Here is a 27797-nt window from a genome sequence, read left to right as displayed (position 1 = left end):
CAATGATATGCGTTTGCTCATTTTTTGCATGCGATGCTTACACCTTCGCTCGAGCGCAGCGCTACCATAGAGGTAACTCTAAGACCACTGGGTCCCGAAGAAAATCATTATTATTTTTGGCTCACTCAGTACCAGAACAACGGTCCCAAGCAGTCCCAAGCTATTTCACTCACCCCTGCATGTTCTGCATGAATCCACACACCCCTGATGTTATCTGTCAAACTTTCATAGCGAATCAAAACAAACATAGTGTAGTAATAGAATTTCAACTAGAATAGGGTACGTTAATCGTTTGCTTGGGACCAATAGGCTACTAAAGTGGTGAGCCAATTTAAAATCGTTAGTTTCGTATTGATTGTTGGCGCTACTATATCTGACGCTTGGATTTTGGCAAATTTGGTATGGTGTCTTCGCTGCAAGGCATTCTCGTAAGCATTTGGAATTATTTTATGAATTGAAAATAAACATAATTACGAAAATATCCCCTGCCAGTTGATTCAATACTCTTGGGCCTGTGGTGACCTAATTGTTGCAACCCGCAACTGATTTTCAATCATTTTCCGGATTTCTGTCAACATTAATTGTCATTATACAGAAATCATGTTGGGTAGCATTCAAAGCTTCAATGGTAGTACACATTGAGTTCTTTGTTGAGTGGTTGTTTTGAAATACATTAAGTTGGCTCGAATCTTGTGATCAATAAGAGTTAATCGTACTTTATGAGCCTATTTCGAGTAGAGTTGGGCAATCCGTTCACGAACTGTTCTAAACAACTACCCAACTAACAATTTTAGCTGCAGCTCAGCTTATACAGCCAATAATTAGCTGCATAAGGCAAATTTTGGCAGTATAAGCTAATCTGCAGCTAAAATTGTTTGTTGGTTAGTTCCTCTAAATGAACAAAAGAACGGCCATTCATTTAAAAAGAATGGTAGTTCTTTCGGAGCCAATAAAGCAAACTCATTTAATGGATCTGAAGGACATGAACTGGTACGATAATGAACTGATAACAAAGGAATACCATAGAGGTAACTCTAACATAGAGGTAACTCTAAGACCAAAAGGTCTCGAAGAAACGTGCTCAACTTTTTGGCTAATCTCTGGTACTCTCTTCGGTCCCAAGCTAATCGATGCACCCCTCGAAACATAGGAAATCCACGAACCCCTCATTTTATCGGTCAATCTTTTATAGGCATAGGTTGCCAAGGCAGTTCGTTTTGAATCCACACCTCTCTTATACTAGACCGAAAACTACAAAATTCCCTTCTACAATACAAATGTCAAACGTCATTGATAACAGCGCCTCTGTCAATCAAAGGTTGAACTTTGAAGCACAAGTGTTAGTGAGACTGCTCATAAATAGTGACTGTGTGTGCGACCTAACGTCTTCTTCTTCTTCTTCTTCTTCTTCTTCTTTCCTTTATTTAACGTTGGTCTCTGTTCCGCAATCTAGTGCCAATCACCGACGGACATCGATTGCCATCCATTGACGGCAATCGAATGTGCAGGAAGGCAGCTTCCACACCTGCGTTGGATATCGCACCCATTCAAACACACATGGGCCGGGACCAACGGCTTTACTTCCCTTCCGAAGGAAGACGTGACCAGAGATTTTTATGCCTCAGAAAAATCCCACCGACCTCGGCTGGGATTGAACCCAGACCCATTGGGGTGTTAGAAAGCAGTCACGCTTACCACTAAACCACCGGCGCCGGCTCGACCTAACGTCACCGAATCGAATAATCATAACACTATACTCGTTGTTGTTTTTGTTTTGCTCTACAAAATTTCACGGCAATTTGTATCCTAATCACAGCAAGCTGGTGGCTTTCCGACTCCAAACCGAAAAACTTGTCATGGTGGATCAAGTAGAGGATTGAAACTCGGATCGATACCTAGTGAAAGTAAGTTTTACTTGTGAACGAGGATCCGAAATATTGTTTATTTTGCCTGTTGGAAGCAATCAATGATAAGGAATTGGAAGCTTCCATCATCATTTAGAAGCTGGTGAAAATTCAAGGATTCAAGAAGAAGCAAGATCCGGTACATACAAAACGATCGCACGGAAGGCGTAGCAGGATCTAATGGTGGAGAAAATGAATATGAAAGGTTGAAGGACTGCAATCCCAAACGGTACGTATTGATAAAGAATATATTTCCATTTAAGATGTTGTCAGAACATGAAACCATCGGATAGTGATCCTCTGTATGCTCTAACAATTCTTGGAATCGACCAACCCCTTCCAGAGAATGATAACAACAGTGTCGGATTGGCCAATGACATTCAAATAGTCAGCGAGTACTGTGCCAAGTTGCCGAGCGTCACAACTTAACTCACCCCGCTGTGGCCAGGTGACAAAGCCGTGCGGAACAGGCATGCATTTTACTAATGCACCATACGAATGCCCTAAAGGGCTCATTTCTACCTATGTATGTGAATGAACTCGTGAATTAACACACACCATCATACACGGGTTCCACTTTTGCTCAGTAGAGGCGTTGCCGTTATTGTCTCCTGTTTTTTGGCAGAGTTGCCGGTCTTATTTATTTTTTAGTCTTCGACTAGACCATAGAGGTAACTCTAAGACCACTGGGTCCCGAAGAAAATCATTATTATTTTTGGCTCACTCAGTACCAGAACAACGGTCCCAAGCAGTCCCAAGCTATTTCACTCACCCCTGCATGTTCTGCATGAATCCACACACCCCTGATGTTATCTGTCAAACTTTCATAGCGAATCAAAACAAACATAGTGTAGTAATAGAATTTCAACTAGAATAGGGTACGTTAATCGTTTGCTTGGGACCAATAGGCTACTAAAGTGGTGAGCCAATTTAAAATCGTTAGTTTCGTATTGATTGTTGACTAGACCCTTCCTAGTGTAGTACTAGAATTTCGCAGCATCTTAATTTCCTGTATTTTCAGACTTGTAGAAAAGAGAAGATCGGAGTAGGCTGTGTGTGCATACGGACGTGACGTTTGTTTTCTCTGTCATGTTTGAAATTTTTTATACAAATTGAAAATTAATAACTTATGTGTGATAGTTTGTCTCGTAATTGGAGCACATTTTTCGCGAATCGAAGTTCCAGTGATTACCTGTGATTAACTTTTTAAATGTATGGCGTCGTCCGGTGTTGTATTTATACTTGGGTGCTGATCCGATCAACAACTACCATAGATGTACCTGGATTCGATCGTCCGGTTCCGGATCGCCACCAAAACCAAACTTCAAGATGTTGGCCAATCAACAGCAACGGAAGTTCATCGGATATCAGCGAGTGCAGGAGCTACAAGCTCTACGTCTCTGCCTTATCCCCCAGATCGTTCCTGGAACCACGGTCAAGCCACCAAACCCTCAACGTCCCATCGTTCGGTGCGATCATGTTGCCGAGGAAGGACTTCATTCAAGTGTTTCAAGTGCCAGAAGCTTGCAGCTGACAAACGTCAAATGGAAATCGGGAATTTGGTTAACATTGGAGGCATTTGATGAAGGAAGAAGCAAACAAAGATAAGTTTAGTTCTTTTCGAGTTTACCAAAATGATCCCTGCTGGAAACCTTTCCCCTCATCCAACATTTCAGCGATATATCGTGGAAGCGCAGAGACTTCTCGGTTTCCTTCACAGCGAGTATCACGTCAACACATTCCTTCCCATTCCCAATTTGACCTGCATTCGGACACGGCTGGAGCTGATATTGCTAAATATTAGATCTCCAGTTTTTACACATTAAGGAGGAATGTTTGTCCCAAACATCATCTGTTGGTTCTCTGTGTAATATCAGCTGATCTGGCAATAACAGAGCAGTAACTGTGGGGGTCAATCATTCTCATGCTCATTATGCTCATGTATATTCAGACTGGTAGAAAATATACAAATCACTTAGCTCGTTTGATTTCGAGATTTTTTTAAAATAAAGTAAATTCTCCATAACTTGATGTCTACTGGCTCGCGATGTCCACTTACTCGATATCCAGAACCATAGTGAACGTGAATTTCTATAGCTCAATGATCCCTTCAATATACAGTTGTTGAGAGCTCTCTGTAGATAGATTCTTAAGAAAGCATTTTTGGTCGAATAAATTTTAAACAAACTCTTTTTGAACTATGTATGAACTCAATGGAGATTTGCGTAGATTCGTCCTATGATAATAATAAAAAAATATACAGATTTGCCATACGAAAATGCAGATTAAAATTTGAAAGAAATGTGGCAACACTTGCTGGAAGGGATCCATGCTCAGTTCACGATGGCGTACTTTCTCCAGCAGAATGAATTTATCTCACCCAGCAGAAAATGGTCGTAACCAAAATAAAGGGATATTGTGTATCAGTAATTCTGTCATATTAGCTTTCAACCTATCACTTTCCAACAAACAATGAAAGCAGAATAAATGATTATTCAGGCAAAATATGCTTCAGCCTTTAATCAGCCTCAAATTGTTTGTTGGGTTCCATCGTTACATCAAAACTTTGAAACGTCAAATTATAACTAAAATATCATTTGCAACAATAGAATGCAGACATAATACAAACATATTTTTTAAGTAGTTACAATTCAATTTAATTTTTAACGTGAAGTTGAAGAAGACCACCATCGCATCCGTTGTTGTTCTCACATAAAACACCAGCTTTCCCACGCTTCCGTACAAAACAACCAGCTTCGAAAAGTGAACGAATTTTCATTGTTTGTTTTCCTATATCTCTCTCTCTCTCTCTAAAACCTTTCCGCCTACTTGTTCTGTTGCAGTGTTTGCTCAACTTCCAATTTCCTAAACCATTCACCTCTGAAACTTTGTCACTTAAATTTGGTTTTACCGTCAGTATTGCGTGTATGATGTTGTGTTGTTTCTTTCCGATCGTCTGTCTCCCTGTTGGTTGGTATGATTTAACTAATGAATCAATGAATGACGTTTTAATGTTTTTGTTTTGTGTTTCCGTTTGTCTCATTTAGCTTTCTTTTCAGTTGACATTTTTTTTTGCTTTAATTTTCCATTGTTTAATTCTCACCCTTTCCTGCCCTACGTTCACTCACTTCTAGTTTACTGCGTTTCCATTTTTGTCTAGCTTTGCTTTCACCGTTCTCTTCTGCGTTCCATTTTTCTTTTAATTATAATTCTGTTACCTTTAATTATTAATAATCATGTTAACATTTGTTTTGGTTAGTATTAAGTCTAACTAATATTTTCTCTCTTTCTTCTGGCTTTTTGTTTGTGTGTGTGTGTGTGTGTTTTGCCGTTTGCCATTTTCGCTTGTCTTCTGCTTTCTGTTGCTCTGCGGATTTTTGCGCTTGGTTTGTTTTTGTTTGTTTAATGTTTATCTCTATCACTTCGTTATTTCTTCCTAGTTAATCTTGTTGTTTTTAAGTAAGGTTTCCCCCTTGGCTTTTATTATTTTCGCCTTTAGTTTTCGGTGTGTGGAAAAGTTGGGCATTGCCATTTTGGGAAGTGCATCTGTTTGTGCCGTTTCATGTTTCCTTAATATTTTTTTTTAAGATATTCAGTCAACTCAACTGAACATTCAAATGCGAAATTTGATGGTTTTTCTTTTGGATTTCGTTATTCTCAGGGTAAATGCTTTTGTTTTGATTTTTTTTTCTACTATCGGTGATGACACTTAACTGAAATGAAGTGAGACTCTCGTAAATGGGTAACGGTTCCAATCGGATTAAGTAAAAAGAGGGTTTCTCTAAATGCTGCCTTGTTGTGATTAAATGTACTTTTGATATAAAATCAGCCATTTTGTTTTTTTTTCGTGTTGACAGAGTACTTGATAGATATACTATGTTTTTGTGTTTTTTTTCTTTTTTGCTTATTAAAACAATAACTAGACATTCGTAACTTTTTTTTCAATATAACTTGTCCCATACAGACGTATCGCTTTTGTAGTAAACCATGGTTCAACTTGGGTGACAATCTGCTCTAATCAAGTACAATTTTTGCTTACTCATTTTTTTGTATCTGCAAGATTATAGTTTTCCTGTGTGTTTTTGCTTGTTTTGTGTGTATGTGAAGGTTGCCGTGTCTTAACTACTGAGCCCAAAAACCTTTTTTTGTATTTTTTTTTGTTTTTTTTTCTTTTTTGTAACGTTTTTTTTTCTTTCGGTTGAAGTAGTGCTAGTGCTGCTGCTGTTGTTGTATTGTTGTTCTTGTTTGGGGGTAATATTAGCTCTTTCGTTCACATGCGCACATACACACCGGCACCCGTACGCCTTACTTAAGATCTAGCTCGCAGTCACAGTCACAATCGCATTCCTCCTCCAAGCACGCCGGACATTCTAGCTCACTATCTTGTCAGTACAGCCAGGACACCGGGACCCACTGGGCCGTGGAATGCACCTTGTCGATCGCATTTTCGAGCGTGGCTATCGTTTCGCCGATGTCGTTGTTGACGATTGTCAGATCGAAAAAGTGCCCATAGGCCTGACGCAGCATGTCCGACTCCTTCGCCAGACGCTCCAGGCTGCCGTCGTACTGGTGGGATGGAAGAGAAATGAGGGATATGTATTTATTAGTGTTTCGAGGCATGTTTTAGGTTTTGTAAATAAACTAGCTGAGGTGCCCGACTTGAAATATGGTTAAATAGTTACGAAACAACTCCAAATAGGTTCATAGAGATTATGCATATCATTTAAGTTTCAATTCCATGTGTATACGATGTTCTAGGGTCAGCAAATTGGCCAGGAATTCAGCCTATTTGATCTACTGGATCAACTAAGGCCTGCGCGATGTCCTGACATACCCAAACATGTTCATAGAGTTTTTGCGCTTCACTGATAATATATTTTGATGTATATAAGATGCTCAACGTCTGTTCATAGAGATTATGTACATGATTTGTGTTCCAATTCCATGTGTATAAGATTTTCTACGATCTTCAAATTTTCCAGGAGTTCGCCCTTTTTGTTCTACTGAACCAACCTGTGCAATATCCTCACCTAATACAATATATTGAGGTATATAGATGCTTGAGGATCTCCAAATTATCTGTTCCGATCAAATGATCTACCACACCAACAACGACGAAACAACTCCAAATAGGTGCATAGAGAATCTCTATGATGGGTCATCATGATCTCATGATGGGTCATCATGATCATTTTTTCAGAACAATGTTTTTTGGTTCCATTTGGGGTCACAAAAAACTGTGAAAAAATTGGGGACGATTAGTTGTAGCCCGGCTTTCCGCATTGCGTTTGAAATTTGTATGGAAATTAGTATTATTATTATTATTTAGCTTTATTAAGGAGGCTTTCAGCCTTGGGCTGGTTCGCCTCCACGGAAATTAGTATGGGAAAACCTACTTTTTTGCATCTTTATTTCTAGGGACCACAATTTTGCACAAACCATGCATCTAAATACGTTAAAATATAGTCCAGGAAGTACCTAACAACTCTGCTCAAAAATGTATTGTACTAGATTGCCCCTAAAAAAGTTATAGCTGTTCAAAGATCAATGTTTCGAATTAAATGCCAAAAATCCCTTTTTCTGCAAACACTGCCGGTGTACCAATGAACGTCAGACTCCAAATTCGTAGTTAATTTTTCATCGTTTGGTATGTTCAGATGAAATATTCAAAAACAATAAGGCTGTCCACGAGCCAGTTGCGATCAGCTGACTTTTTTGTTTACCAAGAACTTTTGACAGATCACAGTAGAACTGGCATTTTATGCTCATATGAATTTCTGCTTTGTTTATGTTTACATTCAGCACCATTAACACTGGATCACTCACACACTCTTGATTTCTAGCTGTTAGTTCCACTGAGAAACGTCTCTTGGATCACCTTATAGACTTCTCTGACGTTTGTAAAATGTACAAGTATTAGTGTAGAACTCGGGGTAAATTATAAGTATTAGTGCAAGAAAACCTTTGAATTTACCCAAAGTTGTGCACTAATACTCGTGCAATTCACAAACGTCAGAGAAGTCTATAGATCTATCTCATATGTGTAGTCAGAGGGGGGATGGGAGGGAGGTTACTCATATCAATAGAAGTAAAGTTTCAAACTGAAATAACTTCGGATTATCTTATCTTATCGATTTGGTATGTTCAGACGAATTATTCAAAAACAATTTTTCAATTTCATTGACATATTAAGAGATGAGGGAGGGGGCGGGGGCTAACTATAACCCCGCCCCTTCTCTCTTATAAATGGAGGTAAGGCTTCAAACTGCAATAACTTCGGTGTTTCTGATCTTGTCAAGTTGGTATGTTCAGATGTATTAAAAAACATGTGCTCCATTTAATAGGCGTAGTTAGATATGGGGGGCTTACTGTATGCTTTCCAGCCCTCACTTATATCAATGAAGATAAAGACTAAAATAACTTCGGAGTTTCCCATCTCTCGAGTTGTTCGGATGGGTTATTCAAAAACATTTGCTTAATCTCATAAGAGCAGTTGTAAAGCGTGTACTACCATTCTCTTCCCTACTATTTCAGTGCAATATACAATGTCAGATATATTCACATAAATTTCGTTGGATTATAATTTTTATATTTTATTTTAATATAGGGGCAATGTCTCTAATGTTGGCCTATGGATCTAAGATTGGGCCCATCGCTAAAAATCTGCTATTTATCAATTTTATCTAGATGAACGCGTTATTGTGACGATACTAATGGATATTTTTGGTTGCTGAATTTATGTATGGGCCCAAATTAGGGACACTTAGGCCGACATTACCTGCATTTCCCCTATTCTACGATTTCTCAGGGTACTCTTTTCGATGCTGTTCTATCCCTTGAAGCAAATATTGCTGTTGAACTAGGTATCGGGTGGATTTCTTGATAAGTCAGAAATTAGCTTCACCCCTTATTCAGCCATATCGTTGACAACCATCAAGGAAGCAACTCGTTGTATCGCATTGAAAAAATCTGTATCATTACTCCACTCTTTTGCCGGTTTTTGCATGAAGTTGGTCGAAATTTCGAAAAGGAATCAGCACTGTTAGAAGTGACATTTGGCTTGGGAGCTCAACTGAAACATAGCCCACTTAAAGTTAGCCCAACAACCGAAATCCGACTGTACCTGTGTCTGAGACGAAACTGGTGAAGACAGTTTTCGTTTTCTCTTGTTTTTGTTTCTTGGCGTACGACTACTTCTGTGTTTTCTATATGCGGGTGGCCCGAATGGCAGTTTAATATTTCAAATAAAAACTTTGTATAGAAATTTAAAATTTCCCAGCTGCTAATAATTCAAACAACATCTCCTCACTAACAAATGAACCGACAAGTGGATATTAAATATTTACACTACAACAATTTTCGTTTCAAAAACTGCATAGAGTAAGCTTTTCTCACCTACCCCCCACCCCGCTGTCTAACAACGCTAATGAGATTGAGCAAATGTTTTTGAATAATTCATCCTGAACATACCAAATCGATAAAATAACAAACTCCGAAGTTATATCAAACTGAACCTATTGATATGAGTGAGTGGGATGGGGTATATTATTAACTCCCCCCCTCCCCCTCTCGAACTACTCATATGATATTGAGCAATTGTTTTTGAATAATTCATCTGAACATACCACATCGGAAAGATAAGAAACTCCGATATTATTTCAGTTTGGAATCTGACTCCCATTGCTACACCGGCAGTGTTGACAGAAAAAGGGATTTTTGGTGTTTAATTCAAACCATAAATATTTGAATAGCTATAACTATTTTTTAGAACATTCTAGCACCGTACTTCCTTCGGCAAAGTTGATAAGCATTGGACTATATTTGTACATACTTAGTTACACGGTTCATACAAAGTTGTAGTCTCTAGGGATAAAAATACAAAAAAGTGGGTTTTCCCATACTAATTTCCATACAAATTTCAAACTCAATGCGGAAAGCCGAGTTACAACCAATCATCCCCAAATTTTGCACAGTTGTTTGGGACTCCAAATGGTACAACCAAAAAAGGGTTGTTCTCGATTGGTGCGGTAAAGTTTGCGTTTTTCCATATGACGATGACCCACTCTGACCAACTCTAATAGAGATAGTGATTTCTAAAGTTATTCAAGTTTGCGGCTGTCTTTCCGTGACTCTCAACAAAACCCGTGTAATGAACCACAAGGGCTGATCCTGGGGACTCTTTTAGTTTTATTTCATATTAGCTGAACCTGATCTGGATGATTACAATGTGAAAATTACAAAAAGATAACAGATACAGGACTACAGGAAATTCTCCCTGAAGAAAAGGAATCACTAGGAACCGCGATGTATTCAAGGAGAGGCAACATGTTAATTCTGTTGAATAGTACCAGGTGGATATCATCCTGATTCAAGCAAGAAAAGTGGATCATGAAATTACCAGTAGCGCCATGCAATTTCATTCTGTTGACATTGCTCATGGATTCATTTGGTGAGTTCATTCCTACTTATTAACACCTGTGATTATGATGGTCATCAGTGTTGAATGGTCACAAACAACTGCCGAATCTGGTGAGAGCTTACCATTTATTTAATTTAAATATTTGTACAGTAGTCGTTTGATTTAGCCACCGTTCGAATTTAGCAACAAAATCACAAAACCGTTCGCTTTTGGCACGGGGTCTAATTTTGGCAACGAGCCAAGATTGAATGGAACTTGAAAATAGTGTGTTTTTGCTCCTTGTGATCAGGCATGGACAATCATTTGCATTCATTTCGTGCATTCATTTAGATTTATTTGCCTCTAACTTTTTTCTTGAACAGCATTCCGCAAAAAAAAAATGTATAGGGTTTTTGTAGGTTTTGTTATTAACTACAACTTTTGTTAACAAGTCGAATCCGTATCTCTTATGCATGACGAACCAGAGTGAACAGAAGCCACTACTGTTTTTCAGTGAATGTATTTTACATTCACTGAAAAACAGTAACAAGTTCTGCCCGCTCTAGTTCGTGATGCGTAAGAGATACAGATTTGAGTTATGAGCAAAAGTTGTAGCTAACGGCTTGCCTGTCACCGTTGGACGACGTCGTCCGCAAAGCCAACGATCTCAACTCGTTTGGGTAGCTTCAGTGTTAGACCGCTTTTTAAAATCACGTTCCAGAGCGTTGGACCAAGGATGGATCCTTGTGAAATTCCCACCGTGATCCTAATCGATCTCTGTCCCATATTTGGCTCGTAGATCAGAACCCGGTTCTGGAAGTAGAGTCGGCCTCCCAGCTAAAGCTGTTGAACGCATTCTTGACGTCGATCATTATCACAGCGTAATATTGATCTCCTCTCCATTTCTATTTCGACGCCTTCTCGGCTCTCTCGACAACTGTCTGGATTGCATCCACTTTTCCTCTTCCTTTTCGAAATCCGAACTGCCTCTTCGACAATCCTTGCTCACTCTCCGTGTATTTCGTCAGCCTGTTTAGGATGATCCTCTCCAAGAGTTTTACGAGTGTATCCAGCAGGCACTGCTACGAGTTGCTCGCTGGTGACTACGTCGTTATCTACCTCTGCCTCTCCGTACGTTGTAGGTGGCCAGGTCGTTGAATCGTGCTTTGAGAAAAGTCCTTCCACGATGACTTTCAGGTTCTCTAAGCACATTTCTGATCTTCATCATCACGACACGGTGTGCGTCGTTGGCAGCAGCGTCTCGACCCAGCTCCAGTTGACAGTTTGACTTGCTCTGCTTTATCTCTCGTTTATGTGCTCGGAACATTCCTCTACGTTCCTCTCTGTCTGCTTCTGTTCTTGTTCTCTGAACACGTCTTCTGGCTCTGAGACAACTAGCGCGGAGGGTGCTTATTGCCTCGTTGCAGCAATAAGCTGGAGACCATCTATCATTTAGCTCCAGTTTCCACGGCATGGTCCTGTCACATGCTCTCCCTAACGATTCTGTCAAGTCGTCTTCCACTTGAGGTCGCAAGTTCTCGTCCGCTCTACTGCCACAGGATTCCGTTGGCCGATGCCATATCGGATTGCCTGATGGTCACTATGGGTATATCCTTCACACACTCTCCAATACATGTTTTCCGCCAGCCACGGACTGCAGTCCGCATAAAGTGACGTCGATAATGGATTACCGTCCATCTCTGCGAAAAGTGCTGGTGGTGCCTTTATTGAACAGCCTAATTTCCAGCTTCGCCAGAGCTTCCAGCAGAATGTGCCCTCTTGCGTTGGTACATCTGTTTCTCCACTCCACTGCCTAAGCATTGAAGTCTCCTCCGATGACTACCGGTCTTCGTTCGATCAGAGCTCATCGGTAAGTCCAACCAGCGTCTCGTGGAACTGCTCCATCGTAGCAACTGCATATGGCGATCACGAAATCTTCTTCTTGAATGGGGTATCTACCCATAACTTGTATTGCAGCCTTCCCAGCTCTATCCGCCACCTAGTTACCTTTATCGGGAGGGACTCGATACAGCTGTGCAGTGTCGCAATAATGGAGGTTTATTTGAGTTACCTCGACAAAACAATTAAGTGTAATTTGGAGCGAAATGCTTGAGAATTCATGCTTAAAAATCAAAAAAAGTTCAGCAAAATCTTCAGGCTGACAAAATCGGGGAAAAAAGTTGACAAATTCGGGAGTACACAAAATCAAGGGTAGACAAAATCGGGAGCTGAAAAAATCGAGAAAGGACTGTAGTTTACATATGGGAATCCGCAAATTATTCCGGGGTGGGGGAAAGTATAGACGCTATATTCATAGTCTGGCGGATAGAATCTCGGGAACAAATTGAGCTTTCGAATAGCAGAACCAATCGAGCAAATCCCGACCAACAACAGAAAAGAGCACATCAGCTATTGCGAACAAAACTTCGGAAACCTTTTTCTCGTGACTCAAGGCTCGTCTACGCAAACTAACACCATCTTTAGGTTGAGGAACGTTTCCCCTATCCGATGATGCCGGTAATTTGCGTTCGATTGGCGAGGAAAGAATAATCAACGTTTTGTTTATAAAAGTTGATAGTACCTTTTCAATTGTAGGTCTAATGTATATTGAATTGGTTCCGCTTTTTGATAGATCGAAATTCTATCCGCCAGACTATGAATATAGCGACTATAGGGGAAAGTGCTTCGTTAAGTTGGCGCTTATGCCCCTGATCTTCTCCTGTTATGCCCCTGACCAACAGTTCCCAAAAGACCAACTCGGGGGAAACTTGACACCTGCAGTATATGTCCTGTGTACCCCGAAAATTTGGTGCTGGTGGTTCTGTCAAACTCACGAATTTCAGAGGTGTTATCTGAATAGGGCGAATGTGGATATGATGTACAGTAAATAAAATATTAGTTTAAAATTCATCTTATTGTCGCGTGCCTAACAAAATGGGACTCGCGTGTGGGACACGTAACGACCAACGTCAAAATTGACATTAGTGACATTGGAAGGCCAGTGATGCCAGCGAGAAATGTCGTTTTTATTTTCAGTCATATGCACATAATCATAATTCATAATCATTTATGAAACTTTTTTTTATGTAACCTCGTACGTTTTTGAGCAGTGCAGAACCAAATGCTTAAACATGTGGTTTGTAAAAAAAAATATGTTATTGTCATCGAATTAATCGAAACAAATGAGAACTGAGCGAGGATACTTTCAGTGTTTTCTACACTATATGCTATTTCTATTATCGTCAATGATGAACAAAGAAAGAATGGAATTGCAGCGAGTAAGAGCGTACTAATTATAAGCTGCTTGTACTACAAAATGTACTAGTATAAATGAGTACAATGTTAGTACGACGGTGTTCTTTGTACATCTGTCGAAGGTCTTAAATGCAAATGCAAAGTAGTTGTACTGTCATTCTATTATGTAAGAAAACGAACCACCATTAATCGGCTTCAATTCGTTTGGATTTATTTCATTTCACCTCGAAAATCATTTCGCTCTTTTCATATGGCATTCTTGCATGTTGTTTGACATCCACACATGGTGGAACAAAATGTTGGTTTCACATATAGAGAAATACCGTTGCGGCAGAGAAGGAAAATCCCTTTGTTTACGTTGTGCGGCGACATCTACTATTTGCAAGTGGGTACTTGAAACAAAGGTTATAAATGTAACCTTGCCGGGGGCTTGCAAAAGACCTATGCAATCCTAAAAAATACGTGTCTTCTCCTAGGAGCAGTTCCCCGCCAAATGACAAATCGATCAGATGCGAGCTTCTCCGATATGCATAAATGATTTACGATTAAACGATTGTTTACGTCATTTTGAAGTATTTTGCGAGATTTAAAATGGTCGATTTTTAGCTTAAATGTGAATGATAATGTGATCCAAGAGACGTTTCTCAGTGGAACTGACAGCTAAAAATCTAGAGTGTGTGAGTGATCTGGTGTTATGTGGACTTTACACGATTGCTTTTATTGACAATAATCGTATTGTCAATACATTCAATATTGACGTCAATACATCGGTATTGACAATATTTCTGTATTCACATCATCAATATTAATGTCAATAATTCCCCTTCGCGTCAATATATTGATACGTGTGGGGTTTGCTTTAATGGTGCTGAATGTAAATATTAACAAAGCAGAAATTCATAAGTTCTTGGTAAACAAAAAAGTCAGCTGATCTCAACTGTCTCATGGACAGTTTTATTGATTATAACAAACAATTCAAGCTGAACATTGCATTAGGTCCTAAGTAACCTTGACAGATTCTCTTCGTCGACTTTCTCTTTGTATCCCCACGGCCATCTAACGGCATTCCCAGGTATTTTCAGCACTCAGATCGATAACAGAAGTTTTTATCTAGCATCTAATACGATAACCACAACAAGAAACGTTTATGTGCTCAAGTTATTAACGAAAGAGAATGTCGACAAAGAGTATCGATAAATATTACTTATGACCTAAGCAAAAGTTTGGGTCTGAAATTTATTTAATTTTGCTATTTGGCCTGGAAATGCTTCTAGAGGTCTTGAAAAAGTTGTGTGGGCCTACCACCCTAATAAAAAAATTAGCATAAATGAACGATATCCCAAATTATTGAACTATTCCACAAATGGTTTGGTTGATATCCCCGTTAAGCAAATTAACCATAACATTTTTATTAGGTAGACTTGGAGTTAAAGCTATCACTCAAAAAATTCCACACGTTTGATCAAAGTGTTTAAACACTTGATTTTTTAAATGCGTAATCACATTTACTTTAAGTGTATTTCACCTTGGTACAATGTGTTATACACTTTAATTTCTAGTGTTTCAAAATTTGAAATGTTGAAAATCTTGCACGATCTATTCAAGTGTATTGCACATTGAATCACATTACTGTTCAAAACAGATGGATTTAACGTGGTTTGCATTTAAATACGATGTGAATTGCTTGCTCAGAAAGGTAAACATCGAAAACAAGAGTTGTGACTTTCTCCTATCAACCCACCTCATATATGAGAACAATCGTTGTACAGTGAGATCGAACGAAGACTCCGGCAGCAGCACACCCCAACAGTCCATGATCGAATCCCAAATCAGACCCATTAAAAAGATATGTGAAAGCTCTGGCCTCTGGAAGGTTTCTTTATATATTTTTCGATTAATTTTTAGAGTCGGTAAAGTAGAAGTCGATATAGAAGAATGTTGCTGAATATTGAACCATAGAAGGCACATAGAATCAAAGTGTGTCACAATTCAAATCCATAGTGTTCAGGCATGGTTCATAGCATAAGATTCACACATGAAATGGATGTGTTTCAATGTTGTCAGCTCGTTCCCTTCCCAAACACCTCTCCACCCCATAAAACACCTTGGAGGAGAACCAGCCTCAGGCTGAAAGCCTCCTTAATAAAGATAAATCAATCAACCCATAAAACACCCACGAAATGATACTCACATCAGCAATGTTTTGCAGCAGCGGTGCCGCGATGAACACAACGTACGGTGTGAATTCGGCTGTGCGCAGTATTTTTAAGGCCTGTGGTTCGACGTCCAGGATTGCCATCTTGCCGTCGGCGTGGATGCGTCGTATCGTTTCCAGCTTGGTGCCGTACATGGCGTCCTCGTGGGTACCGTACTCGAGGTACTCGTTCGCCTGGATGTCCGCCATCATTTCGTCGTGTGATATGAAGTAGTAGCTGCGGCCATTCTCCTCGTCCGGTCGCGGCTGTCTGGTGGTGTCTGGAGGAAGATACAGATATACAGGGCATTAGGATCAATTACAAGCAGAGCAGGGAATTGCACTCACGTGGTATGGGATAAGCGTATTTGTCCGGATACTTAGCTATGAGGGTATTTTTGATATGACGTCTACCGACACCATGCGCTCCGAGTAGGACCAATGTTCGCCGCTGAAAGGCCGGGTCACCCACTGTAAGGAAGAGAGGAAGAGTATTGACCAACTTTTCGGTGGGAAATGGTTTTCATACGAACCTGGAACCTTGACAACCTCTTCGTAGGTCACCAAATCCAGTTGATCGAATACGGCGTTGTGCTTGGCTAGGTACTTGTCCCGGCACTGTTTCTTCTTACGGCTAAATATTGAGCAATTAACTGCTTTTGGTGAAAATTGGGACGAGAAGAAACAAGACGGAGCAATTATTTTCGGTTGGCAATCAATCGTAATCGAGTTTGTAGAAGCAATCAGATAAAATGTCTTGTGCAGAACTTGGATGAAGTGATTAAATATATTCTAGCGAAAAAACTTGAAGCAGAACGAAACTCCGATCAAACCATGCACATCTTAACTGGAAAGAGAAAGGAGCCATGCAAAACTGAAACGTGATTAAGTCTGACTATAAATTTTGCCATCCATTTAACGAAAGATTCAATGGTGCAATCGAGTAGGAGAAGGCAAATAACGAAGCGTGGTGCTAAATTACACCATAAAGGATAGAAATTCCGGCAAAAAACAAGCTGTTGGACAGGCGCCGCACCGGAAAACAAAGAACTAGAACAAAAAACTATTTTCGCCCATTGTACAAATGGCTCTTGCCGTTATAGTTCTGACCCACGCCCCCTCCGTTGATGTAAGCGAAAGCCTTTTAATGAGCCGGTAAAATCGTGACTAGAGGGAATTTTTTTCGCTTCTGTCGTAGGTCACGCAGTGGAACATGGTGTTCTTCGGAAATGAATTATCCTGGTTTTTTTTCTTGCATTCCCTTCCGATTCGAACCGAGAAAAGTTTGAGACCCGCTCCGGAGCGAGAGAGTATGGATGGTTTCCGCTTTTCGAACGGAAGCCAGCTCGGACGGATTCCGGTAATGATTAAGGGATTTTTTTCCCCCGGAGCTGAAAAAAGGGCTGGTGGTGCAAAGTGGAACAGCGATAGACAGTGAAAGCACTTACCGGCAAGGGAGTTGAAAAATGGCTTCGGAAGGGAAGGAATTTGTGCGGTGTCCGGAGAAAGTTTCGGTTTGCAATGTGTTTTTTTTTTTTCGGAACTAGGAACTGTGGAAATGTAGCTGTGGTTGATGGTGCAGGATGCCCCTTCCCCATTGCTGAATGTAATGAGTTTGGAAATGGGAGAAAGTTTGGCGATGGCTTCTGAATCATTTGGAATGTAGTTCTGATCCTATTTATAACAGTGCTAGACATTCGTATGCGGTGAATGATTCAGACTTGTACAATTGTTGAAAGTCTTTCCTGGAGTTAGTTTTGGAAACTTTTAGATAAAGTTTAAATGTTTCCCAGGAAAAGTTCCTATGGCTGAGAGGAATTTTGGGCGATTTCCAAAAGGAAATCGCTTATGAAATGTAGAAGTTATGTTGGAGTCCATGGTGGCTCCAGGGAAAAGGGGAGAACGATTTCGAAAATGTTGAAATGCTCTACTTCTTCTACTTCGCAAGTTGAACTTAGTTTTTTTCAGTTCATGCATTGTACGCTATGTATTGAAAAACCAAAAACAAGTATTCAGTTTAACCTGGAAACTAACGATTTTAAATTGGCTCACTACTTGACTAGGCTATTGGTCCCAAGCAAATCGATTAACGTACCCCATTCTAGTCGAAATTATAGTACTACACTATATTGTTTTGATTCGCTATGAAAGTTTGACGGATAAAATGAGGGGTTCATGGATTTTCCTATGTTTCGAGGGGTGCATCGATTAGCTTGGGACCGAAGATAGTACCAGAGCTGAGCCAAAAAGTTAAGCACGTTTCTTCAGGACCTTGTGCGACGTAACTCCACCACAAAAGCGATTCCTGTCATTTTTGTCATACTAGATTGTTGCTTCGCGGCCGTGGCGATCCAAAGAGACAGTCGATGAAGAGAAACAAGATCAATGCAGATAGGACCTATTAAAAAGTGACGCGACACTTCTTGAAAAAAGTATGATACATTACTTCTATCCACGAAAAACAAGAAATATTAATTTAAATAATGGCACAGGCCGAATGATACGGAGGAAGATAAATACCACCCAGGAGCAAATTTACGGCATTGGCAGATGCGGATACAAAAGAAAAAAATTGTGGGAGTCGCATTAGCATTAGCATCGAACAAGTTGCACAATATCTTAGGTGGTACGAATTCAAAACTATTAAGAGCAAGACGGATATCTTTTACTGGACCGATAGGAAATAATCACTATCCACATGTCCCGCTCCAACAGTTAAGGATTGTCCTGCCTAAGTAACAATTTGGATTTTATTAGGGTTCTGTAGACCATGATTTAGACTTGTAGACTGCTATAAAACCATGATAAAACTTGCAATGTTGCTTGGGTGGCCACGTCCTTACAACTGGTAGGGATAGGAAAGGTATGTTAATCAAACATTTACTTAAAAGAGATGCAGAGAACTCTACGACCCCTCATAAATGTCTCGGGAATTTAGGAATTAAGTTATTAGGGAAGGTAAGCCATACACACCTATCCAGTCAGTAATTTTTACCGAGTTTTTGAATTGCGGAACTGTTCGGTGAAAAATTCAAAGATGCGAAAATGTGTTACGAAAATTTAAAGACTCACTTACCCCGTTTAATGATGAAAAATAAAATTTGTCGAGTTTATCGAATCTTTACGAATAACGGTCATCTGAATTTTAACCGAGTTTTTCGGTAATTCAAAATACCCAGTAAAAAAATACTGACTCCTGTAAAAAAAATCTAAGTGTGTAGGATTCACCCAGTCAGTGTTGCTGGCAAATGTAGATTTTCCTTTGTAAATGTTGAAATTGCTGTCCAGAGCGTCTGCTGGGAGATAATATTGCTGAAATAAAATGAAGACCATAGTTCCATCACAGAGAACAGACGTCCAACTTCCATCAGAAACTTGTGTAAAGATAAGTGGGAACATCGCCGGTCCGTGGCGCTAGCATCTCCTGATTTCCTCTATATTTTTTTCTTTTTCGACCAACTTGGCGCTACCAGCACGTAGTGTCTAGTGTAAGTTGTGCAACGCCAGCACCATCAGGTTGTCAAAGAGGGGTTTTAGGTGGGGAAGTCGTCGTTAGTGGCGCTTAAGTCGAATAGGAATCTTTACACTAGTTTTTAGAGAAATCTTGTTCGAGCCTCATAACGTCTGTTCTCTGTGATTACATCTAAAATTTATGGCAAATGAAAAATAGACCCTAGATGGCATTACAGCAAACGCTTCAATAGAGTTCTCTATCACCGTTAGTATTAGTGATTAGTTTCACTAATACATGCGATTCACTGGTTGAAAAAAAAAACAAACCGCTGTCAAGTCGAACATTTTGACAGCTGATTTCGTGGTTGAAAATAATAAACAAATCGATTTTACACGAATACACTAGCCAGGGCTCTACATTTTCGAAGCTCTAAAATGAACTCGTGTTTTTTTTCTCTCATACATACGTGTTCGACGCTTCATTTCTATAACGCCTAGCTAGACTATCAGCAAGAAATGATAGTGAAAAAGAAGCACGCTTAGAAGGAAACGCTGGCTGTGGAACTTCTCGTCGTTGCTTTGCTCATCGCTTTCAATGTAACTAACGTCGATTTTCTAGTTAAACGAACCTCATTATGGATTTCAATCCCCTTTCACGAACACTCTATCACCGATCTTTCAATTTGTTTAAAATGCGTTATGTCCCGTTTTTGATCATTTTTTTTAGATAAATATATGGATGGAAGATAAGTTAAAAATATTACGTGTAATCTTCACGTGAGAAATGCTTTAAATGTGTTATTTCATTTTCCGTCTTATACGTCATGATGATAAATTGATGTGTTTCATGAAAGAAAAAACTATCAAAGTCGAGCGCTCTTTCGCTCATCCGTTTCACCGAAGCTTGAAAGGAAGACCAATGGAGCGACGGGAGAAAGAGAGACAAGCGATTGAACATTTGTTTGTGCACGCCGACTGAGGTTCTAGAATGCTGCGAAGCTGTTCGACTTTAACAGAAAAAGAAAGCCAGCCAGCAGTCTCTTCGTCGCATCGATTTGGTCGATTGAAGCTGATATCTTGCGTCGAGAAGTCAATTGGTTGTTGTCTATTTCTACACGTTCAAAAAATGCTACTTAAATTCAAGTTTACTTCACTCAAATACCGCAAAATTGTATCCATCCGCAATTGAGCAAAAGTCCACCCAAATTTGATCAAATGTCAACCACATTGCTACAGATTTTCCGGAAAATTTGCAAGAACATGATCGACGAGTAAAACCCTACCCACTCCCGAGTGAAGCGAACACAAAATTGAGCTGCAATCCCCGTCCGTGTAATATACTTGTGCACGATCCTCCAACCTCACCATCGTCTTGATCAGTCTTCAAGGTGCAGCATAGCACTGATGTGCAAGAAGGCTTTTGCACTTACCTGAGCATTCATTCTATATTCACGCATGCACTCAGGCAAATAAACTTGCACCCCAGCATGAGTGCAATGTTTACGTTCGAACATCGCTTGCTTCAGCGTTTGAAAAACATCGTTCGTACTCAAACGCAGCAACGGGAATTGAACGTGTAAACCATTCCATTCAACTGACTTGATCAACTCACTTGAATTGAAAAAAGTTGAACCAAGCTCAACTTTTCAAGCCAATTGAATTCAAATGAGTTGATCATTTGACTTGCTTAGTCTAAACCTAGCTTAACACTGATTTGAAAATCGAATTCCATCCGGTCTCGCCGAACGGTACTTAATTCAATCACCGTGTGTGGTGGTGTCCGGTCGGTCGTCATCAGCAGCAGCAGCAGCAGCAGTGCTTTCGGCGTGTGTTGTTGAACATTGTTCTCCAGCACACAACGAAAGGCTGCCCGCAAGCAGCTGTGGGCTGCAGAGCGTCCATTCACCGAAGAAGGCGGAAGAAGCCGCACCGCTACTGATCGGATTCAGTTGCTCTTCGTGAGTCGCTGTGGGCCTTCTATGCCAAGCGCGTCACCCTCGTTTCAAACAACATACAGCTCGCCAGTCTCATCCGTGTTGAACACCCTAATAGCTCAGCATTACTCAACCATCACGGCTTTTCGGGACCACCATAAATTATTGTTGTTTAAGAATTAATTTTCATTGAACTTTCGCTCGCCTTGCTACCAGCCCCATCACCCCCAAAGCTCTTTGATAATGTACCCAAAAGCCAAACGTTTATGGTGAAATACGTAACAGTATTGAGGTAGTACATAAACATTCTCGCAATGACCACATGACCTTGTCAATTAACCAGAAACACTTCGAATTAAGGTAATGTTTTATCCAGGACGCTGAAAAAAAGCAAAACACTCTTGAATTTATATGAATGATTGCAAAAATCTCGTGAATAGAAAATTTTAGTAAGAAATTCCTCCAATAAATTTTTGCTTTTTCTATTATCTATTGAATAAACCAAAAATTTTGTGCGTTTTGTGCACGGAAATTCGTAATTTTGTCATGAGAAAACGAGGCGTTTTCATAATGGGAGAAGTTTTTTTTTTAACTCTTTATTTGTTCCAAATTCAAAATAAATTACATTTCATTTTAACCTAGGTGCTCCAGTTGCTACTGTACCTTACCAGCCTTAATTGTCATGATATATAGCTAAGTGTTTTTACATTGTTCCTGTCTTGGCAATTCAGTATTTTAAACAGGTTGATATCTTAAAACTAAAAACTAAAACTAAATCTTATCTAAGTATAAAGGGAATTAATCGTTGCAATTGAGGATTGCACCGATTTTTGCCTGAAATTATTAATTATTTTGTTGGACATTTGTTCTAAAGTCTCAACATTCGAAATTCTATGTACCTCGGTAGTACTGTACCAGAGAGGCAACTTCAAAATCATTTTCAAAACTTTGTTCTGAATCATTTGAAGTGCTTTTTTCCTGGTAGTGCAACAACAAGACCATATTGGCACAGCGTAAAGCATGGCCGGTCTAAAAACTTGTTTAAATATTAGAAGTTTATTCGTCAGGCAAAGATTGGATTTCCTGTTTATAAGAGGATACAAGCATTTTATATATTTGTTACATTTGGCTTGAATTCCCTCAATGTGATCTTTAAAAGTTAATTTTTGATCAAGTACTAATCCAAGATATTTCACTTGGTTTGACTAGGAAATTGGAACTCCATTCATAGTGACTATGTGACTACTACTAGGTTTCAAAAACGAAGCTCTAGGCTTATGTGGAAATATTATAAGTTGAGTTTTGGATGCGTTGGGGGAAATCTTCCATTTTTGTAAATAAGAAGAGAAAATATCAAAACTTTTCTGCAGTCTGCTGTAAATAACACGAAGACTTCTTCCTTTAGCGGAAATTCCTGCGTCATCAGCGAACAAAGATTTGTGGCAACCCTGAGGCAAATCAGGGAGGTCCGAAGTGAAAATGTTATACAATAAAGGACCATGAATGCTACCCCGAGGAACTCCTGCTCTAACAGGTAGTCGATTAGATTTGGAATTTTGATAATTTACCTGCAGAGTTCTGTCAGTTGAATAATATTGAACTAATTTCATAATATAAAGTGGAAAATTAAACTTTTGCAATTTAGCAATCAAACCTTCATGCCAAACACTGTCGAATGCTTTTTCTATGTCTAGAAGAGCAACTCAGTTGAGTGGCCTTCAGATTTGTTTGAACGAATTAAATTGTTAACTCTTAAGAGTTGATGAGTAGTTGAATGCCCATGGCGAAATCCAAACTGCTCATCTGCAAAAATTGAGTTCGTATTGATGTGAAGCATCATTCTATTCAAAATTATCTTTTCAAAAAGTTTACTTATTGAAGAAAGCAAACTTATTGGGCGGTAGCTAGCAGCTTCAGCTGGATTTTTATCCGGCTTCAAAATTGGAACAACTTTTGCATTTTTCCATTTATCAGGAAAGTATGCCAAATGGAAACATCTGTTAAATAATTTTACCAAGAAAGACAAGGTACTCTCTGGGAGTTTTTTGATGAGGATATAGAAAATTCCATCATCACCTGGAGCTTTCATATTTTGAAATTTTTTAGTTATAGACCTTACTTCGTCCAAATCAGTCCCCCAGGAATCATCAAAAATATTTTCCCGAGAGAAAATATTCAGAAAATCCCGAGCAACCTGATTCTAAATAGGACTAGTAAGACCCAAACTGAAATTATGGGAACTCTCGAATTGCTTAGAAAGTTTCTGAGCTTTTTCCGAATTTGTGATCAAAATTTTACCACCTTCTTTAAGCGCTGGAATTGGCTTTTGAGGTTTTTTCAAAATTTTTGTGAGTTTCCAAAAGGGTTTGGAACTCGGGTCTAATTTAGAAACATTATTTTCAAAAGTTTTGTTCCTCAGGGAAGAGAATCGCTTTTTAATTTGTTTTTGCAAATTCCGCCAGATAACCTTCATGGCAGAATCGCGTGTTCTTTGATATTGTCTCCTACGAACATTTTTAAGACGGATCAAGAGCTGAAGATCGTCGTCTATTATAATTGAATCGAATTTAACCTCGCATTTTGGTACTGAGGCAGCTCTTGCTTCAACTATAGAAGTAGTCAGAGATTCAAGAGCATAATTAATTTCATCTTTGGTTTGCAAAGGAATGCTTGGATCGAAGTTATATTCCATAAATGTTCGATACTGCTCTATGGTAATTGAAAGTAGAGCTGTTGTGATTACAAATTATTTCTTGGGATATTTCAAAAGTTACTGGAAGGTGATCAGAACCGAAGTCAGCATGGGTTACCAATTGGCTACAAAGTTTACATGAATCAGTTAATACCAAATCAATAGTGGAGGGATTTCTTGCAGAAGAAACGCATGTTGGGCTGTTTGGATATTGAATAGTGTAATAACCTGCAGAACAATCATCAAACAGAATATTACCATTGAAATTGCTTTGAGCATTATTCCATGAGCGGTGTTTTGCATTAAAATCACTAATAATGAAGAATTTAGACCTATGACGGGTAAGTTTCTGAAGGTCACGCTTGCGAAAATTCTTTTGCTGGCCTACGCATTGGAATGGCAAATAGGCAGCTATAAACGTAAGTTGTCCAAATTTTGTTTCAACAGAAACACCCAAAGTTTCAAAAACTTTGGTTTCAAATGAAGAAAGAATTTTATTCGTCTATGAACAATGATGGCAACGCCACCACAGGGTCCATCAAGACGATCATTTCCATAAATCAAAAAATTTGCGCCTTCTTAACCTTATGGTCAGGTTTAAGGAACGTTTCAGTTATAACGGCAATATGCACATTATGAACTCTCAAAAAGTTAAATAGCTCGTCTTCATTATCTTTAAGAGATCGAGCATTCCAATTTAAAATATTTAATGCTTTAAAATCCATTACTGAATTTTAAAGTCATGACAATATTATTTGCAAATTTTACCCCAGTTTGAATAGCATCAAACATGGAGTTAGATTTAAGCATATCAGAAATCATGACAATTAATGATTTCTGTAAAAATTCCATTTTAGGGGCAGTAATGCTTCCTAAGTCAAAATTGTCAAAATTTCCGTTAGAATTACGTTGGTTAGTATTTTGATTTCTACCCGTTGCAATAGCAGCATAGCTAGCTCCATTAACTCGCTGAACATTGTTAGCAGCGAGGAGATGTATAGATGAAGAATTTGAAGCAGAGGTGATGTTTGTCCCTAGGGGTACGAATGTAGAATTTGTTCCTCGCTGACCGTTGTTAATAGCAGAGGAATTTGTACCTGGTCGGAAACGTTGAGCATTTCCTACCTGTCGCTTAGAACGAGATTGTAGGATCGCTTTGCGAGTTTTACATTCCCAAAAATTGGATTTGTGATTTTCACCACAATTTGAACATTTAAATTTCTTAGGATCTTCCTTCACAGGGCAGTCGTCCTTTGCGTGAGAGGAATCACCACAATTCATGCATTTAGCTGGCATGTAGCAAGTTTTAGTTCCGTGACCCCATCCCTGGCACTTACGGCACTGAGTGATGTTTTGGAAATTTCCTCCAGTCTTCCTGAAGTGTTCCCACTTCACTCGGACATGGAGCATAAGGCTAGCTTTTTCTAAGGCCTTAAGGTTGTTTAGTTCACTAGACTTTAAGTGAACTAAATAAAAATCATTAGAAATCCCGTTGCGCAAATCGCCAGGACGGGATTTCATTTTCATTTTGATTACTTGGAGTGGCACAACTCCAAGTAATTTTGCCAGTTCATCTTTGATCTCATCCAAGGATTCACCACAGGGCAGTCCTTTCATGACAACCTTAAACACACGTTCAGTTTTGGTGTCGTAATTAAAAAAAATTGTGCTTCTTCTCAGTAAGATACTTGAGAAGACATTTAAATCCGTCCAAGGTGTCAGCCAATACACGGCATTCACCCCGACGTCCAATTTGCAGTGAAAACTTAACCTTCACGAAGTTCAAAAGTTCCATGCGAAGAGCATGGAAATCGGAAGTGGTTATCACAATAGGGGGAATCTTTTCCTTCTTGGCATTAAGTCGGGAAAGTTTACTAGAATTTTTCTTGGATGATAGATCATTCTCATCACCCGTGAGCAAATCAAATTGATTACTCAAATTAATTTCATCAGAAGGGGGATCAAGAGTTTGCCCCTTTCTTTTGCGTTTAGGCGCGGCGGTGGCAGTAAATTTTTATCCAAATCGACTTCCAAGCAGATTACTATAAGAATCTGAAGGATCGAAGAGGAATTTTCCAAATCGATATCCAAGAAGGATTACCTCGGGTAGGGTCCAAACAAGGATCGAAAGGGAATAAGAGTTGAAAAAGGTAGAAAATTTTTACAGGTTGGGCACTGAAAAGTGCTGTTTAAATTTGTTGTAGCTTTAGGTAGTAGTAACACTTCCTTCAGCAAAAAGCAAATAGATCCGCACGGCAATAGAGCACGATGCGGACTAAGAATACTTCTATTCCTATTGGTTTTGTTGTGGGATGTGGTGGGAAATGGTAGTAAATCGTAATTATGTGGCTAAAAATTATATTTTTGGAGCAAAACCAATATTAACTCACATTTTTTAGCGATTTAGTATGCTATGATATTCATCAAACTTATGTGTATTAATGTTTTGAACAATTTCGTAGAACATTTCAAACCAGTAGAAGTTTAAAGAAAATAATTATTAAGTAGAAACTTTTATTAGGAGGTTTTCCACCAGAAACGTTCGATATTTCAATGAGATGAAGAAATAACCACCTAGTGTATTGAGCAAGCTTTCTTGATTTGATATTTTCTAAAACTTTGCCGAAGACACCGAACCGGAATATGGAATTTTTGGAAAAAAATTCCACAGCCTGTAGACTTGGAGACATACTTCAAGTCTCCGCGTACATCGTACGGATTAGGCAAAAATGTGCGTCTATCTTCAAAAATTGTCGCATTAATGGCCCTTCGCTCATTTTCAACTTCTATTCAATTTTCATACTGCCGTACTCTAACGGAACTATCCACCTACCCTCTTCTAAAGATCATTCTCTAGCTAATAAATCATCACACTAAAGCTTCATGTTAGCATTTCCAACCAACTCTGATTATGAAACAGTCCGTATGTGAAACGAATATTTTTAAGTACAATCACAGCTAGTAGGAAAAATATATTTGTGAGCGAAAGTTTCTCGATTCGTTCGACATCATCATTGGACTGTATAAGTGTAGTGTTGATTTTTGTTTGGTCCGATCCCGGCGTCGAAAACGCACCACGGAGGAGCAAACATGGCTCAAGCTGGGAGTCCAGTCAAAAGCTATGGCCATCCTGGCGCTGACCATGGTTACCTGAGAGCGATCAAGATAATGGATGCGACAAATACGCTTTCATCAAGGACTATAGGGAAGCCCACGGTCCCTGATGAAGTGAGTAATTACCATCGTGTTGGAATTTTTAGTGGAGCTAATCCTTGTTTTTTTTTTTTAAATATACACAGCCTGTCAATCGTTGTCTAGACAAAAGAGCAGCCGACGTGAATTTTTCGGTGGGCATAGACCGTATTCTGATCTTGGACACAGCCGACTCAACAAATCCCCAAGGCTAAATATTTTAGCAAGACCGTTCCACCGACTGGTCGGGAAGGCGTTGGGCTGTTCTTCGGAGAGATGCTGCCGTGGCGTATGATATGGCCTTTGGCTCGTGCTGCGGTTTTCAGATGCTCCTGGTTCAGATTGGAAGAACCACCATTGGCAGGCATGAAAAATCATTTGCATTCATTTCGTGCATTCATTTACATTAATTTGTCCCTAACTTTTTCCTTCAACAGAATTTCACAAAATAATGTTTGGAATTTTTGTAGGCTTTATTATTAGCTACAACTTTTGTTAACTTTGCTCGCTCTAGTTCGTGATGCATAAGAGATACAGATTTGAGTTATGGACAAAAGTTGTAGCTAATAACAAAACCTACAAAAGCTCCATACACTATTTTGCGGAACGCTGTTGGTGAAAAAAGTTATAGGCAAATGAATGTAAATGAATGCATAAAATGAATGTAAATGATTTTCCATGCCTGACCATTGGTATGTGATGGTTTTATTTTAAAGATGCAATATTCAATAAAGTTTTTAAAATGGCTTCCAAATAAGAAAATTTTATTTTCCAA

The 27797-nt window shown here is 39.2% G+C and overlaps 1 protein-coding gene and 1 long non-coding RNA gene across 7 annotated transcripts in view; both read right to left on the bottom strand.

Annotated features, from left to right (window-relative positions):
• Positions 1 to 144: 144 nt before the first annotated feature.
• On the bottom strand, positions 145 to 4149 carry LOC135717487 (uncharacterized). The gene is made up of 3 exons (XR_010520317.1): positions 2867 to 4149; positions 1722 to 2562; positions 145 to 1379 (listed from the first exon to the last, which is right to left on the bottom strand). It is a non-coding gene; the product is annotated as an uncharacterized LOC135717487 (long non-coding RNA).
• A 2034-nt stretch (positions 4150 to 6183) lies between these two features.
• Positions 6184 to 27797, bottom strand: part of CASK (peripheral plasma membrane protein CASK) — a 225635-nt gene continuing 204021 nt past the window's right edge. For 4 of the 6 annotated variants that reach the window (XM_065239567.1, XM_065239570.1, XM_065239571.1 and 1 more), the window contains 4 exons: positions 16285 to 16407; positions 16100 to 16222; positions 15749 to 16032; positions 6184 to 6470 (listed from right to left, as the gene is read on the bottom strand). In XM_065239567.1, the coding sequence (XP_065095639.1) occupies positions 6291 to 6470; positions 15749 to 16032; positions 16100 to 16222; positions 16285 to 16407 (710 nt within the window). In that variant the 3' untranslated portion in view covers positions 6184 to 6290. The remainder of the gene's footprint in view (positions 6471 to 15748; positions 16033 to 16099; positions 16223 to 16284; positions 16408 to 27797) is intronic. The other 2 variants (XM_065239572.1, XM_065239573.1) reach the window with 1 other exon arrangement.

Source organism: Ochlerotatus camptorhynchus, unplaced genomic scaffold (assembly GCF_037179485.1).
Source record: "Ochlerotatus camptorhynchus isolate MF236.1 unplaced genomic scaffold, CSIRO-AGI_Acam_v1.1 ptg000056l, whole genome shotgun sequence".
NCBI lineage: Eukaryota > Metazoa > Arthropoda > Insecta > Diptera > Culicidae > Ochlerotatus > Ochlerotatus camptorhynchus.
Note: the sequence above shows the minus strand (reverse complement) of the source record. Positions and strands in the feature narration are given on the sequence as shown.